Raw genomic sequence first — 18,934 nt, 5'->3', positions numbered from 1 at the left:
TGAATAGTGGATAATTAAAGAATAATTTTAAATGATGATATGAAAAAAATGATATAAATGTTATTGAAAATATAATGAAGGGCTGGGAAGGTGGCTCAGTGATAGAGTGCTTGCCTTGCATGCATGAGGCCCTGGGTTCGATTCCTCAGCACCACATAAGCAGAAAAAAAAGGTGAAAGTGGCACTGTGGCTCAAGTGGTAGAGCGCTAGCCTTGAGCTGAAGGGCTGAGGGACAGCGCCCAGACCCAGAGTTCAGGCCCCACGACCCGACCCAAAAAAAAAAAAAAAAAGAAAATATAATGAATATATATTGAGGATCATAGCAGGAATAACAGAAGCTTCTCAGTTTATATTGGACATTATTGAAATAGATTTAAAACACCAGAGACAAAGTTTCTCACTGTGGAAGGTGTAGCCTCAAACATTGAAACTGTTTCTATAGACATAGTGATCAAGTTGTAAACTATAAGTTCATATAAACTGATTGGAGGAAATCACTGACGTTTCTTAAAACCAATCTAAGTAATTAAGTACAGTTCTCTATCGGTTAAAAATGGGCATAGGCATATGTGTAATGTTTATTTGTTGCTTTTATTTTTTACTTTTATTTAAGTATTTGTTCAAAGAGGTTACCATTCAACAATTCAGTTTATAAATAATTCTTTCCCATCCCTCTCAAACCAACTCCTCCCCTCAGTTTTCCTATTTTATAGGCTATGCATTGAATGTTGGGATTGTGCCCTTCCCTATTCCTTCCTTCTGTGTCAGTAGCTGTTCCTTGAGTGAGTGAAGCAGCAGGGTAGTGAGAGGAAGTGCAGTCTAATGGTGCATGGTTTTCTCCTCTGGTAACTGAAGGTTAAATGGGTAGCAAGCAGAATGCCTTAAACAAGATTGGTATATTGATTAAAACGCTGATTTAACAGCTCTTGGTTTCCCTTTGGAAACCTGGGAAAGATAAGCCAGCTGCTGTCTAAGAGTGCCGAGTGTCCACGGAGAGTACACTATCTATCATCACAATATGGCAGTGAGAAGTGTTTTATGTTTGTGTTAATTTCCCCCACTAAATCAGTAATTATTACAATCCTGTCCCTGCTGTTTACCCTGCAGCTGTTTTTCCATTTGTCGAGAGAGCGAGTGTTCTCTGAGGACCGCACACGTTTCTATGGTGCAGAAATTGTCTCTGCCTTGGACTATCTACATTCTGGAAAGATTGTGTACCGCGATCTCAAGGTAAAAAAAAAAAGTAATCAAAATTTGTTGTCTGTAGAGACCATAGGGACAAACAAAGTAATTAAAAAGTTACACAATTTTGAGAAAAGCAGATTTAGTTCAGAAAAAAAAGCACTTTGTTTAGGAATGTCCTGCTACTTTTGACAGGAAATTTCATTCTCTAACATGCATGTGGTTCCTGTGTGTTTGAGTTTTTTGGTATGCAAAATAATTTCTGCTTTACTATTCTGATTGACTGATCTACCAATAATAGTTTCATTTTTCTGTACATGTTATAAAAAATTTTGAACATCTGCCGGGTGCTGGTGGCTCACGCCTGTAATCCTAGCTGTTCAGGCAGCTGAGTTCTGAGGATCATGGTTCAAAGCCAGCCCGGGGAGGAAAAGTCCATAAGACTCTTATCTCCAACAAACCACTCAGAAAAACAGAAGTGGCGCAATGGCTCAAGTGGTTGAGCGCTAGCCTTGAGCTGAAGAGCTGAGGAACAGCGCCCAGGCCCAAAGTTCAAGTCCTGCAACCAACAAAAAGAAATTTTTTTTGGAACATCTGAATAAAAGTCAAATAACTTTGCAAGTGACATACTAAAACAAGTTTCATTATATTCTGTCATCTTGTAGTGTTTATAAAGAAGCTTTTACAATAAATAAGACAGAAGGAAAACATTCATCTTGCTTAGAGTTACAACTTTTTGGTAGGTTTTGATACCTGATGCATTTTAATATAGGATATTATTTGTTAAGCTTTTTATTCACAAAAGCATAGTCTGTGTTTTATTGATAAGAGCTTTGACCTCTCTTAAGTTTTAGTAGGATGAGAATCCAAGGACAGCTCAGATTGAGCAGGCATTCTGTGAAGGTGAGATAATAAATACTTCCATCTTTCCTGCTCATGAAGTCTTTGTTGCAGCGATTCAGTTCTGTTTATGGACAATCCCATACATTATGGAACTGAGCATGTTTGCTGTGTCCTGATAAGATGTTATTGACAAAACAGGCAGTAGTCTATCTATATTTGGTCTACATACCTTTAGATCCCTGGAACAGAACGTGTAAGCTAGTAACAATTCCCTTCACTCTTATAAATGAGGTTGCCTATATTAAGAAAATTTGTACTGTGGTGTGTTTTGAACCAATTCTAAGTGTTCTAGTCTTACTACCTTAAAACTCAATCTTAGGAGTGGGATAATAGCCTCATGATAATTGGCTTGCATAGCAAACATAAGGCTCTGAGTTCTATCCCCAGCAGTAGGTGGTGGAAAAGAACTATAAGTCAAATATAGTGACACATGCCTGTAATTCAGGCTACTCAGGATGCTGAAGCAGGATCATAACTTGAGGACAACCTGGGAAATTTAGTAAGACCCGCCCCTAGATAAAATAGACCAGGGATGTCATTCAGTGATAGAGCACTTGCTTAGAATATGTGATTCCCTGCGTTCAGTCCCCACTATAGGAGGAAAATGTTGGTAGTGTAGTAATCTAGTTCAATTCAAGGTAGGCACCAGCAGCTCGGGCCTGTGATCCTAACTCCTCAGGAAGCTAAGATCTGAGGATTGCAGTTCAAAGCTAGCCCAAAGAAGGAAAAGTTGTGAGACTTTTATTTCCAATTAACCACCAAAAGCCAGAGGTGGAGCTGTGGCTCAAGCAGTAGAGTGCTGGCTTGGAGTATAAAACCTCAGGGACAATGCCCAGGCCCAGAGTTCAAGCCCCGAGACTGGCTTTGAAAAAATAGTTAAATGCAGAATTGTTCTACTGATTAAGTACCAGTTTATGTAAGCTGCAATTTGACTTAGAGAAATAGAAGTCACCTATGCCCGTGCCAGTGGCTCACACCTTGAAACCTAAGTACTCAGGAGAGTGATATCTGGAGAATTGAAGTTTAAAGCCAGCCCTGGCAGAAAAGTCTGAGACTCCATCTCCCACTAACCAGTCAAAAGCTAGACTGGAGGCCTGGCTCAAGTTGTAAAGCCCCAGCTGAGTAATCATGAGGCCCTGAGTCCAGACACTAGTGCCAAAAAAAAGATAGACATCTGAGATTTTTTAATAGAATTTTATTTGTGAAATGAAGTATGTACCTTAAGAAATCAGAATTCTATTCTTTAAAACTATCTCTGGAGGCTGGGAAGTTGGCTCAGAATGCTTGCCTTGCATGCATGAAGCCCTGGGTTCGATTCCTCAGTATCACATATGCAGAGAAGTGGCACTGTGGCTCAAGTGGTAGAGAGCTAGCCTTGAGCTGAAGAACTGAGGGACAGCACCCAGAGTTAAGACCCCACAACCAGGCAAAAAAACAAAACAAAAAAAAAAAAAAACTGACTCTTAATTTATATTATGTAAGAATTTCTCTAGATTAAAATGTTCCTACTATGCTCCTTTATGCTATGAGTATCTCTCTTGTAAAATATAATTTTGTATAGTGACAAGTAAAATATTGAATGTAGTTGTATAATAAATTAATTATTAAACTTTTACCCAGGTGTGGTAGGACATAGCTATAATCCCATTGTGAGTTTTAGGCCAGCTTGGGCAAAATAGTGAGTTTGAGTTGAGATCAGGATATATAGCAAGACCTTCTGTCAAAAAAAAAAAATAGAAACGTAACAGAGACTCTTAAGATACTGTATTTAGGAAAAATGAACTGTAGGAAGTGGCGCGGTGGCTCAAGTGGTAGAGTGCTGGCTTTGAGCTGAAGAGTTCAGGGACAGCATCCAGGCCCAGAGTTCAAGCCCCATGACCGACAAAAAACAAAAAAAAAAAAAAAATGAACTGTAATGCAACTAAAAAAAAGTTCATTAAGCCAAGCACCAGCGGCTCATGCCTGTAATCCTAGCTACTTAGGAGGCTAAGATCTGAGAATCGCAGTTCAACTCCAGCCAGGGCAGGAAAGTCCGTGAGACTCTTATCGCCAATAAACCACTCAGAAAACCAGAAGTGGCGCTGTGGCTCAAGTGGTAGAGTACTTGCCTTGAGCTGAAGAGCTGAGGGACAGCGCCCAGGCCCAGAGTTCAAGCCCCATGACCGACCCCCCCCCCAAAAAAAAGGGTCCATTAGAAGATACTGATTTAAAGAAATTAGCTTTATAACATGGCAGAATATTTGTTAACCCCCAAAATATATTTTTCCTTCCTGAGTCTCCTTTTACCTAACTCATGTTTTAAGGATCCTATTTATAAGAACAAGAGGGGTAAGGTATGGATTTTAGGGATGTGAGCAATTTTAATGTAGAGGGTAACACATTCATAGTCTGTGTAGCTAAAAGAATTATCTTAAGTAACATTCATTAATTTGCTAGCATTGATATGGACTGTTATAATCAGGAGAATCTTGGTTGATACTCTATTTATCATCTCTAATCAAATGAATCAGTATATTAGTTATAGTCCAGTTAATCTAATACTCATTTTACTGTCTATTGCTTCTGATGATGGAATTAGGCTGAATGCATTAAATTGCAACATTAAGTAGCTACTTTATGTATAATTTTCCAAATACAGATATGACTAAACACTTACAAAGGTAAGCTAATACTGAAAGTATTAAGAATTAATTTCTTAGAAGTGTCCAAAAAGAAATGTACTCATTACCTGAGTTCTGTAACTGTAACCCCTCTGTACATCACCTTTATAATATTTAAAAATAAAATTAAGGGGCTGGGAAGGTGGCTCAGTGGTAGAGTGCTTGCCTTGTATGCATGAGGCCCTGTGTTCGATTCCTCAGCACCACATAAGAAAAAAGCTGGAAGTGGTGCTGTGGCTCAAGTGGTAGAGCGCTAGCCTTCAGCTGAAGAGCTGAGGGACAGCGCCCAGGCCCAGAGTTCTAGGCCCCACGACCAGATCCAAAAAAATAAAATAAAATAAAATAAAATAAAATAAAATAAAATAAAATTAAAAATAATTTCTCCTAGAGCTTTATAAGGGGATAAAGTAATAAACTGCTGCTAAATTTTTGGAACAGCTAATCTTTCTACCTAGAGAGTATTTGTATTATACCATGTTTATTTGTATTAAACCATTTTTGAGACCCTAAGATGGCACAGAGGTGGCCCTCCTAGCTTTTGACATTTCTCCCTGATATTCATCTCCAATAAATACTCGTAATGAAAAGACTGTGCTTGCTTTGCACACGAAGTCTGAAGACATGTTTTCCACCCTCACTTCTAACCACACGGCCTGTCTCGTTCTCTCTTTTCTAGAAAACGTAGGCACTAGTTAGTATTAAGAACAGCTTCTACCTCTGAAGTTAAACTGTACTGTTGGGCCATGGTCCTTATTTTTATCAGGAGGGGGGAAGAGAGGCATGGCAAGTTCTCCAGTTTTACACGATGTGAATTATTTTTGATTTGAGTGTGTTGGAAGTCAGACTCATTCTTGCAGTATTGCAGTTCACTGAATTCCCTGTCTTTCAATACCTGTGTGTCAGTCTGTGACATATGGTAGTTAGATATCCATAAACCGGGGTGTGTGTGTGTGTGTGTGTGTGTGTGTGTGTGTGTGTGTGTGTGTGTGTGTGTGTGTGTGTGTGTGTGTGTGTGTGTGTGTGTGTGTGTGTGTGTGTGTGTGTGTGTGTGTGTGTGTGTGTGTGTGTGTGTGTGTGTCTGTGTGTGTCTGTGTGTGTCTGTGTGTGTCTGTGTGTGTCTGTGTGTGTGTGTCTGTGTGTGTCTGTGTGTGTCTGTGTGTCTGTGTGTCTGTGTGTGTGTCTGTGTGTGTGTCTGTGTGTGTGTCTGTGTGTGTGTCTGTGTGTGTGTCTGTGTGTGTCTGTGTGTGTCTGTGTCTGTGTCTGTGTCTGTGTCTGTGTCTGTGTGTCCGTCCTTATGGCCTTGGTGCCTGAACACTGAGCTCATTGTATGTTGGGGCTGGAACTCAGGGCATGAGCTCTGTCCCCGAGTTTCTTTTACTCAGAGCTAGGACTCTACCCCAGCTCCACTTCCGGCTTTCTGGAGGTTACCTGGGGATAAGCATCTCAGGTACTTTCCTACCTGGGCTGACTTTGAACTGCAATCCTCAGATCTTAGCCTCCTGAATAGCTAGGATTGTAGCTGTGAGCCACTGGTATTGGCATGATGTATTGAGAGAGAGCTAAAGAAGAGCTTGGAGGTGAGAGTTGGGAACAGCTGTTCCTTATTGTCACCTGCTTGTATAAAGGCAGCGCTGGCCAGGGCCTCCCTCTGCCACACAGCGCTCAGCGGGGCCCCTGCTTTCCCAGGCAGGAGTCCAGGCCTTAGCCTGTCAACCAACCAGCCACGCCCTACTCTGTGAAATGGAATGGAATTAAAGATGTATAGGACTTTGAGAGTTTAATTTTATATGCAAAACCAGCAGGATCCTAATTTTTAGTGATTAGTAATTTTTGTTCACAATACACAGAGGACAAGATTTCGAGGTCTGCCATTACTGGAAATGCACACTGAGTTAAGACCTCTGCCTGCCCATTTCAAAAACTGTTCGCTGTGTGTGTTCGTGTGTATGTGTAAATTCTATGGAGTATATGTCTGATTTCTTCTAAAAAGTGTGTGTGTTTCTCTTGTTTTGTAGTACTAGGTATCAAACCTAGGGCCTTGTGCATGCTAGGCAAGTGCTCTACCCTTGTTCTATACTGTACTCCACCCGTAAAGCCTGAGCTTGTAGATGATAGCCCTCTGATTGACTGCTCCTCGTAGTATTATCTAGGTTTCTTTCTCATGACCTCCTGTGTGACTTCATCCTTGCTTCTGCCAATGGATAAACCCATCAGCTATGAGCATTCAGCCCCTTCTGTCTTGGAAACTAACTATAATAATAAACCCAAATAGAGAGTGCCTGAACAATGAGAAACCATATGCATTTTGCATTTTACAGCTAATGAAAGGAAGAAGGAAAACCATGAGATGCAGAAGAGATAGCAGAAGAAAGATAATTTGTAAATTATCTTATTATCTATTGCTGGAAGAGGCCTATAAATGACTACTCAAGTTTATGTTAATATTAAAAGAACTGAATGCATAATTTCTAGGTGTCTTTGTTACCTTCATGTCATTAATCTGCTTTAAAAAACTTTTTTGGCCGGGCGCTGGTGGCTCACGCCTGTAATCCTAGCTACTCAGGAGGCTGAGATCTGAGGATCGCGGTTCAAAGCCAGCCCGGGCAGGAGAGACCGTGAGACTCCTATCTCCAATAAAACCACCAGAAAACCGGAAGTGGCGCTGTAGCTCAAGTGGTAGAGCGCACGCTTTGAGCTGAAGAGCTGCGGGACAGCGCCCAGGCCCAGAGTTCAAGCCCCACGACCGACCAAAAAAAAAAAAAACAAAAAACTTTTTTGTGTTACCTTCATATTCCTGAATAACTCTGATACTTTTTGTACTTGTTTTTATAGTAACATTGTTAGTGTACCTTGTGTGAGATGTTATTTTTTTGTAAAGATTTCACATTAGTTAGGTTATTTTAAGTTTAAGGGTATGTTTTAAGATAGTGCATCTCTCTTTGTTCATATCTGTAATGAAAAACTTGTTTGGGATTCAGCAAATGACATTTTGAGACAGGAAAACAATTGATGATAGCAGAAATAAAATAACTAAAATTGAAATTATTATACATGTTTTATTATTTTCAAAATGACTTATTGTATATTGGTAGGTATTTTTAATGCAGTCATTGAACTAAGTACTTTCATGAAGTTTCCTTCCTGAACTTTTCTCCTCCCTTTAACAGTGTCATCTAGTAGGTCCCACATCTTGGTAACTTAGGAATTGATCATTAAATTCTCCGTGTTTAAAAGAATGATTGTTTATTGAATGTTTACAGTTTAAGTTCTCCTTTCAACATCCATGTTTACAGTTTAAGTTCTTCTTTCACCATTTTGGTGAGTTCTCAAAATCTTCATTGAAGCACATAGAAGTTAGCAGTATGCCAGTGACATACAGTGGAAAGGGGTCAGCTCTAAATTTAGTGTGAGCCTCAGGTTTGTACTTCACACTTAACCAACTTAGCTCTCTCCTGCCTCCCATTGCTGTGACCCATACTCTCTCAGAATTATCCTCAGGTGAACTTCATTCTTACTATGTTATTGTAATTTTTTTAAAGCTGACTTACAAAACAAGTCGGGTGACCAAGTGTCTTGGTTTGCCCAGGTCTGTAGTTTATAGAACTTTCAAGTCCTACATGCTAGAAAGACCCTCAGCCCTGGACAGACTAGGAGCACTTGTCATCTATGTCATATTTCTTACCCAGTCCTCTACAGAGGAGTTACAGTCAAGCAAAGAGTACACTTCCTTTTGGAAAGCCCTATTCTTCTTCCTTTTAGTCCTCATCCCTTTGCCTTGTAAGGTTCGGAGCTGAGATATAAAGGTAGATAATTAGGTACAAGTTGGTATTAAACACATACTTTGCCTGATAGTTTAAAAAATGTTTATATATTTTGATTCTTTTGTATATAGCCATTCAACATAACTGCTAGAATGTGGAGAGGTAGTATGTGCCATAAGTTTACACACACATGAGGCATGTGAAGAGAATTGTACAAATGAGTGGGAATGGGATCAACATGCATTCACATGTTGTTCAGTATTGTTGTGTATCCTTGGAAGCTTGTATAAAAATTTTTGTGTGTTAACAAAAGAGACAAAATTTTGTGCATGCTAATAATACCAAGGCTTAACCTCAGAGCCTTGTTCTCTCACATCTCACTTGACTTTCTTGTTTAGGAAGGGCTCTGTACCAGTTGAGCCATACCTTCAGGCATTTTATTGGTTAATCAGAGATGGAGTTTCTCCAACTTTTCTGCCAGGCTGGCTTCAATACTCAGTCTTCCAAGTTTCAGCATCCTGTGTATCTAAGAATATAGGCATGAGCCACTAGCACCTGGCCAAGAGGTGGATATTTTAAAAGATCTTACTGTATCATTTTAAAAGATTATGGTATTTTTACCCTAAAATAATAGGCATATTTTAGAAATTAAGTTTAGAGCATAAAGGCTTTTATTCAGCAAAGCAACACAAATTTAAATGTAAGGTTTTCTTATATTTAATTGTGGCAAATTAAGGAAAGAAGGGTGTTTGAAAGAACTGGAAAAGGAGAGAAATGAAAGACTTGAAGAAAAAGATGGGCAGAGAAAGAGATGGGAGGAATGAAAAGTAGAGAATCTTTACTGATGCTTCAGGTCGGATTTCGTATTTCGTATTTACCATCATTTGTGCAGATTAGGCTTGATTTCTAGAATCTAATTAGTTGAAAAGCATAAAGAAGTTGCAAAGCACTTGAATTTGGATAAAATGTAAAACTTGTTAAAAGTGGTCAGCAATGTATTTACAGCTTGTCCAACTTTCTGTAGGCTAATTAAAGAAAGGCTGGCTTCTCTGATGTGTGCCACAGCTGCAGTGGGTTTGGAACGTTTAGCTGCCTTGGGGTCGGGCAGTGTGCGCCAGGGCTTAGGTCTCTCCACAGTTGCCTGATCTGTATTGTCTGTTTTTTAAGACATTGGATAATGCATGTTGTCATTGCACTCCATATGATTGCTATCTGATGTGTTCATGTTCTGCTATAAGTTTGCTATTCAGAGTTTGAAGTACCATCAAATTAAAGAGTAGAATAAATATTTCTTTAGAAAAAGTTAACTAAACCTCATTTGGTTATGTGTATTTTTCACAATTGTGTATTTCTTCTGCATAATGCTGTTTGAGCACACTTTAAAACTCATGCATACTTTTGTGTAATGAATGATAGTCATAACTTGGCTTCAAATTGTAGGGTGTTTATTAACTATTGAATGACTTCGATACTCTTTTGTTGTTGTTGTTGTTGTTGCTTGTGGGTTTTGAACTCTGGGCCTGGGCACTGTCCCTTAGCTCTTCAGCTAAAGGCAAGCGCTCTACTACTTAAGCCACAGTGCCACTTCCAGTTTTCTGAGCAATTTATTGGAGATAAGAGTCTCATGAACTTCTGTGCCCAGGCTGGCTTTGAACCACGATCCTCGGATCTCAGCCTCCTGAGTAGCTAGAATTATAGGCGTGATCCATCAGCCCCAGCTTTGGTACTCTTTTCTTTCTCTCTTTTTACATTTAAAGGGGTTTCTACTTCATTTCAAAGAACTGCAAAAACAAAACAAAACAAAAAAAAACCTTATCTCACAGAAAGAGATTTAGGTTCAATTTATAGCCACCACCAAAAAGCATTTCAAAATAAATATGTCTTGTTATTACAGTAGCTTCCCAAGAGAAATTTTAGAAAACTGTATGCATCTAGAAGAAGACACTCATCTTTTGGGACTTGTTTAATCATGTATTGTTTGGAAAAAAGCTAAGGGTTGATATTGGCTTCTAGAAGTTGATTAGACTTTAGTTCTCATAACTTAAACAATCGGTCTCTTAAACCTCTTTCTCTACTACTATAGAATTATACCACTATAAAATCTCTTATCACATTTCCACCAGTTTTTCATATAAAACTATACCACAGTTTCTAATAATTTTATCGTTATCAAGTATTTGATAGAATATATTTTACTTAGCTGGGCTCTGAGGGATCATGCCTATAAATCCTTGCTACTCAGGAGGCTGAGATCTTGATGGAAGTTCAAAGCTAGCCTCATCAGAAAGTTATAAGATACTCCATCTCCAATTAACCAACAAAAAGCTGGGCTGGAGGAGTAGTTCAAACGGTAGAATGTCAGTTAAGTGAACACAAGGCCATCTCAAGCCCTGGTACCAGCACAGATAAACCAATTAACCAGTCAACGAAATGAATATGTTTTCCTTTATACATGAACATATAGATATATAAGTATTAAGAGTTCTGTGAACTAAAACTAGATTCTCTTTTGGAAATAGCCTACTCAGCATTCAGGTATTTTTCACAATAGTATTTTCCTATACTTGAAAACTATAGAATAAATTGTGTCATTTTTTCCCATTCTTCTTAATATACAGTTGGAGAATTTGATGCTGGATAAAGATGGTCATATAAAAATTACAGACTTTGGACTTTGCAAAGAAGGGATCACAGATGCAGCCACCATGAAGACATTCTGTGGCACCCCAGAGTACCTGGCACCAGAGGTAGGCTTTCGTCCTTGTTAGGAAAAATAATAGTAATACAGTGTTTTACAAATAGAAACATTAAAGCATTTGTAATTACAGTAGTTATTGCTACCTTTACCAGGTTTCAACCTGAATTGAATTTATTTGCTCTGACTTGTTTAATGTGGTGGTTTGGTTTTTCATTTGTTTGTTTGTAGGATGAGATTTGAACTCAGTGTCTTGTGCTTGTTTCTTAGATCTTCTACCACTTGAGCTAATCCCATAGTTATTTTTGACTAAGTTTTTATGTTTTTTGCCAGGTTGGCCTAAACTGGGTTCTTCCAACCTATGCCTCCCAGGAAGCTGGGGTGACAGACTTGCATCACTATACCCATGTTATTGGTTGAGATGTGGTTTTGCTGAGTTTTTATCCAGGCTGGCTTCAAACCATCATTCTCTTTTTTTTTGGGGGGGGGTCCGGTCGTGGGGCTTGAACTCTGGGCCTGGGCACTGTCCCTCAGCTCTTCAGCTCAAGGCTAGTGCTCTACCACTTGAGCCACAGCACCACTTCCGGCTTTTTTTTTTGCTTATGTGGTGCTGAGGAATGGAACCCAGGGTCTCAGGCATGCAAGGCAAGCACTCTACCACTGAGCCACCTTCCCAGCCCCCAAACCATCATTCTCTTGATGTTTGCCTCCCAAATAACTGTGGTTACAGGTGTGGGCCTTATGCCTGGCTAAAGAATATGTTTTAAAAAATAAACTTTATAGAGTTCCCTAAAGTAGATTAAATAGATTTTATTTCTTGGTCATGCCCATTTTGGGTCCTTTTTTTTGAAATACATTATGAATTACTTCATGAGTTCAGCAAGAATGTTCAGTCTTATAAATCATCTTAGACTTAGAAACAAAAACAATTGTGATTACTTGATTCGTAATACTGAAGGGTTTTATACTTGACTACTAGAAGGCCAGACAAGTAATTATCTCCATTTTAGAGTTCATGTTCCAAACCTGAGCAAAGGCTTCACAATAATTCAAATGAACCAACCAATGAATGTCTCTGTGTGTGTGTGTGTGCACGCATGTGTGCACATGTGCATATATACCTGTACTGAGCTTTGTGCTCTCATTTAGTTTTTTGGCCCAAGGCTGGTGCTCTACCACTAGAGTCATACCCCACTCTTTGCCTTTTGCAGTTTATTGGAGATAAGAGTCTCATAGACTTTTCTTCCAAGCTGGCTTTGATCTCAGATCTCAGCCTCCTAAGTAGCTAGGATTACAAGTATGAGCCACCAGTGCCTTGTTATATTTGCTTTACATTGAAAAGCTTTCTGTATGATGTGCTCATGGGACAAGGCAGAAAGGCACTGTGCTCAGAGAACTTACAGTGATGAGGGGCAGGGCAAACCTAAGTGAATAACTTGATAGCTATGGAGCCTGTGGGGGCTGTGAAGGCCACAGAGGCTGTGAGGGCTGTGGTGGCTCTGGTGGCTGTGAAGGCTGATGGGGTCATGGGGGCTCTGGAGGCTGTGGGGCTGAAGGGGTCATGGGGGCTGTGGAGGCTGTGGGGCTGAAGGCACAGTGGGGAATGTGGAAGCCATGGGGGCCATACAGGCCAAGAGAGGTGTGGAAGCTGCAGAGGCTGTTGGCAGGTGCACCAGCAGGACTGCTGTGTAACAAGATCCTCGGTTCTGAGTGGTGAGGCAGGCAGCCAGGATGGTGACTCCTGCTCTGCCTGAAGCATCGTCACTCATCTATCCGGTGACAGATGAGGTAGCTTCAGGCTGCCCTCTGTGATAATCACCTTTGTCCTCGGCCACTTTATTGGAGCTGTTGACAGGAGCCTCTCCATACAGCCTCACTGTGGCCTGTCCGTGTGCCCTCTGCATGTGGCCCCTCTCCATACAGCCTCTCCATGTGGCCTCTCCATATGGGCTCTCCATGCAACAGTGACAACTTTGTATCATTTTGGCTTTGAGCTCTAACAGTGAGTGGCCTAGGAACAAGTTAGAAGCTAAACTGTCAGGAGTTTAACTTCAAAAACATTTTTTCATGGGATATTTATTAGGATTTTAATACAATTCTCACATTCCATAAAACTCCCATTTTAATATGTACTAGTCTGAGTTTTTCTTTGTTTATACAGTTGTACATCTCTAATTCCAGAATTTGTTAATCACCTCAGCTCCCCCCACCCCCACAATTACTAGTGTCCTTTCTGTTTCCACACCTATCCAGTACATTGTGTATATGTGACGTTGAGGGCAGGGCATGGAGTCTTCGCTGCTTGGCTTCCTTCACTCACCAGTTGTCTTCTAGACTCGCCCCTGTTGTGCCATGTGATGCTGCTTCATTTCTCTGTATGGCAGTATAATGTTCCATCTGATGGCTGTCTAACCACATCATGTTTATTCTTCAGGTAGTGGGAGGATATTTTAGTTTTGGCTTTGACAACTTATGCTGCTGTAGACACTCATGTTTGCATCTCCTTTTGTGACCTTACTTCAGAAGTTATACTTGGTTTTTGCCACAGGCACCCTGCTGGAAAGAGTTGTCAGCCTGCATGGATTTAAAGGCTAGAAATGAGGTGCCACCTCCACTGTGAAAGAGGAGGAGGGAGGTTGTCTGTAATGATCAGAGGTCTGAGCCACACAAAGAAGGAAGAGATGGTCATGCAGAGGGAGCACCAGTGAGAAAACTGAGGCCAGAACAATTTGATTTCCCCTTACTTGCAAGGAGGTTAGTGTGACCAGTCATGGTGGTGCACACTTGTAATCCCAGCTTCTTTGAAGGCAGAAGGAAGAGGAGCAAGAGTTTGAGGCCAGCCCAGATAGAATTAGGGAACCCTATTTCAAAAACAAAATATAGCCAGGCATGGTGGCTTACACCTGTAATCTTAGTTACTCAGGAGGCTGAGATCTGAAGATCACAGCTCAAAACCAGCCTGGGCAAGAAAGTCTATGAGACTCTTATCCCCAAAAATCCATAAGGGGAGCTGTAGCTCAAGTGGTGGAATGCTGACCTTGAGCAGAAAAGCTCAAGGACAGCAGCCAGGCCCAAGTTTAAACCCAGGACTAGCACATACACACACAAAAGAGAGAGAGAGAAAAAAGCACAAATGGAAGAGCTAGGGGTGTGATAGAAGTGGTAGAGCTCCTGCCTTCGTGCACTCCATTGTGGAGTGAGTCCCCCAGCTGAGGTTTGTTGTGGCTAAAGTCAATTATGAAGACACTAATTTTTGATGCTTAATTAGAAATTATTGTCCATTAAAGATTACTTCACTAGATATTTGGAATAAGATTTTATGATATGTGTAGCAAACCTGATTTTCTTTTGGAAGATGAAATGACAGAGGTTCCAATTTTTTTTTAGGTAATCTGTACTAGGAGGTGGTGGAGGTATACTATAGTAATCAGGATCTAATTTGGTTTTTCTGACCACAAAGTCCACTTTTACATTTATAACTACATGCATATTGCCCGAGAAAGTTAATTTCAAGGATAATTACAGAAGTAAGTGAATATAATTTTTAGATGTCTTACAAATGCTCAATGGGAAATGGTAATCAGAAGTTTGGAAGAATAAATTCACCTTGATATTGACATTCTCATCTACAAAGTAACTAATATTGGTTTACTGTGATAATGTTTTCAAGTAGAAATTAAATTTATATTGCCAAAATATTGTAAGTAAATTCTAATATTGAAATTGCCATAAATTTCCAACCACTATTATCTTGCATAACAGGGAAAATACTATTTTCCCTGTTAGAGAGCCGAGGGTTTAAAATTCTCTACTTTTGTGCATGAATTAGGTAAAATTTCAGAAACACTGTTCTTGGTTTATTGAAATACAAGATCATATTTTCTAGAATAGAATTGTTTTGTGAATGTCATGAAAAAACAAATTCTTTGTTTCTCTGGTGTTCGGTTACTCTGGCTATACATTTTCTGTGAATGATGATATGCCATTTTTAGAGTACCAAAATTAGTTGTGTCACAATTAGGGGAAGTTATTTCTGAAGATAAATACATCTCATTTCAGAAACAGATGATCTCCTAAGAAACAAAGATACTGTTTTCTATGCAAATGTCATCAACTGAAAAACAAAACCAGGAATTTAATACAAGAACATTCTGATTGTTTCTAAATAGAAAATTTGTAATTTACAAGCAATTATCAATTTTGTTTTAAAAACAAAACATTTCTGTGTACCTTTTTGTAACTATCACATAGGTCTGGTTTTCAAAGCCATTTATATTCTCCATCCATGATTAATACAAGTTTGTTCATAATTAAAAAGTTGACACCTTATTTTTATGACTGATAATGATAGTTGGTTTTGCGGGTGAAAGATTTCAAAACAGTCATGTAAATAATTTTAATTTATGTAATTTAAATATTTGTACTTTATAATGGCTCATAATCTTAATACAAGCCATTCATTGAAGACCATTCATTTGTTCATTCATTCAAGAATTGTTCATTGACTGTTTATCAGGCATCAGGCCTTGTGTCCACTAGTACACATGTAAGAACAGTAAAAAGTCATTCTTCAGCTGCTGTGCAGTTCACTATGGAGATGTGGAACAGAAAGTGATGCTTACCATGCATTATTACTGACCAAGAACAGAAGTGTTTTACATTGAGGTGACTAAATCTGCTGTAAACCCGAGGTCATCCAGGGAGGAAGACAGGGCACAGACTGGAGTGGAATGGCAGCATTTAGGTACATCTTGGGATGAGAGTCAGTGAGTTTCAAGCAGGGAGGTTATCTAGAGCAATTGACATGGTCAGGATTAGGGAGGGACAGACAGGTTTGAAACTAGCCTTGCCCCTTATCATTCAGTATCTGTCACTTTTTGAACCTTGAAATTTCTAGTGTACACTATTCTTACTGCTAGTCTTTTCTTGGTAGCAGCAGTATAAGCCTGAGCTCTGTTTGAGAGCTGGCTCCCTTCTGCTCTGGTGAGGACCTGCTAACCATGCGCAGAGATCTTTCTGCTCCCTTTCATGTAGCGCCATTACCTGGCATTTGTTTTACTTGGGTGGGAAGGGTGTGCTGTTAAAGATAGATGAAGGACATTCAACACAACAGAACCAGTCTACTAAATGGTCATTGTGTTAGACTCAGCAGATTTGTAAATAAACTGCTCAGCTTGCTTCCTGTGGTAAACCAGAAAAGATAAGTCTTGCATATAAAGTGCCATTTGTTGGAAAAAGAATATTTTTTAATGTGTTCTCCCTACCTCATAATAAAGGATGGGGCTTACAATGAAATTTTCCTATTATGAAGCATTGTGGGTCTTTATTGTTAAAAGAAAGGATATGTTGGGTCATTTTTCAGTTTGTGTTTCTGTTTGATTTTGGTGAGAGGTTGCAGAGATGGGTTCCAGCAGGCATATAAGCTATGTGTTTAGGGTGTTGCATCTTTAGAAATGCATTATATGCATACATATAAATGAATCTGCTTTTCCTTTTATGTTAGAAGGAAACAGAACTGGTCCTGTAATAAATTATGGGCCATAAGCTATGTTGAAAGGAGTCTGGGCTTTCACACCTAGAATATAGAAAAGAAATTAGAAGTCACATACAAACTCTTACTGTTAAATTTTATTATCTGATTCGGCTCCAGTTGAGTCCAAACCATTTTATGCAGTGCTAATTATTTAGAGTCTCAGCTTTGCTCTTGAGTTAGCAGTACTTGATCAACTTTCCAACTGTAAAACAGTTTGAAAATCAAATGTAGCTTACATGCAAGACCCAACAAAATTAAAAGTGTTAAGTACGTTTTGGCAGTTCACTTTTATTATGCCCAGTCCTCAAATGTACCAGCAGATAATCATCTGAATGTTAGTTATTTTTCACATGCTTATGTGATCACACAAAAAGTACACGCTAAAAAGAAGCAGATGGTGACAGATGGGGAAGGTTGAATAAGGTGGTTTTGGAAACCTAGAGAAATGCACTTCTGTAATCATGTAAAAATAAAAATTATTTGATAATCAAGTTAGAACTAACAAAAAGATGGTTAAAAAATGACTTGATTGTTGAGAAATGCATACTGTGTAGCATTAACTACTGAGGAAGAAGTATATAATTTTATCTAAGTACAAAGTGATTTTTCCTGTAGGTGAAAATGCAGTTTCTGATGTAGTCTTTTTAGTTTCCAGAATTCCATTTCTAATTTAGAAACCATTCAGTTGCTAATCAGTACATTCATTTTTCTTTTGAAACCTGTGTTTAATATCTCATATATAACATTGCGAACATCTGAAATATATCTGAATATTTTGATGACTATTTTGTTACAAAGATTTATTTCACTGTGCTAAATCAAAACACAAGTAGAAATTAATTCTTTATAAATTTCAAATCATGGACATGCATTGATTTCCTATGAAGCTGGGGAGTGCATGGAGTAATGTAGATAGAGGGCAGCTAGGACTAACATGATTGAAACCCATTAACTGGAGTGCAGTTTAATCCAACAAAGAGCAAATGTGAAACATGTCATTTTCGGAGCTTCTTTGCATGTTATCTTTAAGAAATCTTAAGAGAAACAAATGAGCCTAATGTTGCACATGTTTTTCCATTTAATCTGCAGATAAAAATAGTAACATAAATAGTTACATTTTTATTACGCCTTGAACAAAGTTCTACTGTATTGCTACTGATTGTGAAATTAGTCTCCTAACTCTTAAGCTTTTGTTAAAAGTTATTTTACTAGCCTTTCAAAAACAGGATTCAACACTTAACATTTCATTTGTTAAAATGCATGTAACACTGGAACTGGACACTATGTTGAACATGAACTATCCAACTTGTGGGTAGGGATGGGAGGGAAAAACTGAGAGAGCAAGAGAAGTAGTTACATTGTCCATTTAGGGCTGGGAAGGTGGCTGGGTGGTAGAGTGCTTGCCTTCAGGAGGCCCTGGGTTCAATTCCTCAGTACCACATAAAGCAGAAAAAGCCAGAAGTGGTGCTGTGGCTCAAGCACTAGAGCTCTAGCCTTGAGCTGAAGAGCTGAGGGAAAGCGCCCAGGCCCCATGACTGGCAAAGAAAGAGAGAGAGAGAGAGAGAGAGAGAGAGAGAGAGAGAGGAGGGAGGGAGAGAGGAGGGAGGGAGAGAGGGAGGGAGGGTACACTTTACCTGACTTATGCAATTGTAACCTCTCTGTATATAACCTTTATGATAACAATAAAATGATGCATATTATGCCTGCATCTTCCGGTAGTTCTGAAAGGTCTCACCACTAATATTAAGAGGGATCTTTAGGGCCCAGCAATTTGTTCAAATGCAGTTATCTGCTTCATAGTTAGAATTTATATTTAAGAGCTCTGTTGTTAAGAGTTGGCTTACCATTTCATTGATGTTTAATTTATTTCTTTGCTATAATGCTATTTTATACGATTTGTGGGTAACATTAGCAGTAACTCCATCTTGTCCCATAATTGGATATTAATAGTCCAATTATGGGACAAGATAGAGTTTACATTTAAATGTGAACTAAGATGAAATTAATGTCTTAAGGGTATATGTAAGTAGTAGCTTATTTAGAGGGCTGTTATTTCTTAGAATAGCTATTTGTCTCATAAACCTCTTTTCCATGATATGTGGTTTTTGGCATTAATGATCAGAATTTTTGATATGATTAATTTGGATTCCAGTTAAAGCACAAAGTGTGACTGCGAATCCTCTGAATCCTGAGAATGGGT

General features: G+C 39.1%; 1 protein-coding gene across 4 annotated transcripts in view; it reads left to right on the top strand.

The window, feature by feature from the left end:
* Nucleotides 1-18,934, top strand: part of Akt3 (AKT serine/threonine kinase 3) — a 202,705-nt gene that overhangs the window by 151,086 nt on the left and 32,685 nt on the right. For all 4 annotated transcript variants that reach the window (XM_070041922.1, XM_070041923.1, XM_070041921.1 and 1 more), the window contains 2 exons: nt 1,108-1,230; nt 11,125-11,253. In XM_070041922.1, the coding sequence (XP_069898023.1) occupies nt 1,108-1,230; nt 11,125-11,253 (252 nt within the window). The remainder of the gene's footprint in view (nt 1-1,107; nt 1,231-11,124; nt 11,254-18,934) is intronic.

This window comes from Dipodomys merriami, unplaced genomic scaffold (assembly GCF_024711535.1).
Source record: "Dipodomys merriami isolate MVZ:Mamm:240054 unplaced genomic scaffold, mDipMer1.0.p SCAF_31, whole genome shotgun sequence".
NCBI classification, from domain to species: domain Eukaryota; kingdom Metazoa; phylum Chordata; class Mammalia; order Rodentia; family Heteromyidae; genus Dipodomys; species Dipodomys merriami.
The sequence above is the reverse complement of the archived record's forward strand: the minus strand, read 5'-3'. Positions and strand labels throughout refer to the sequence as shown.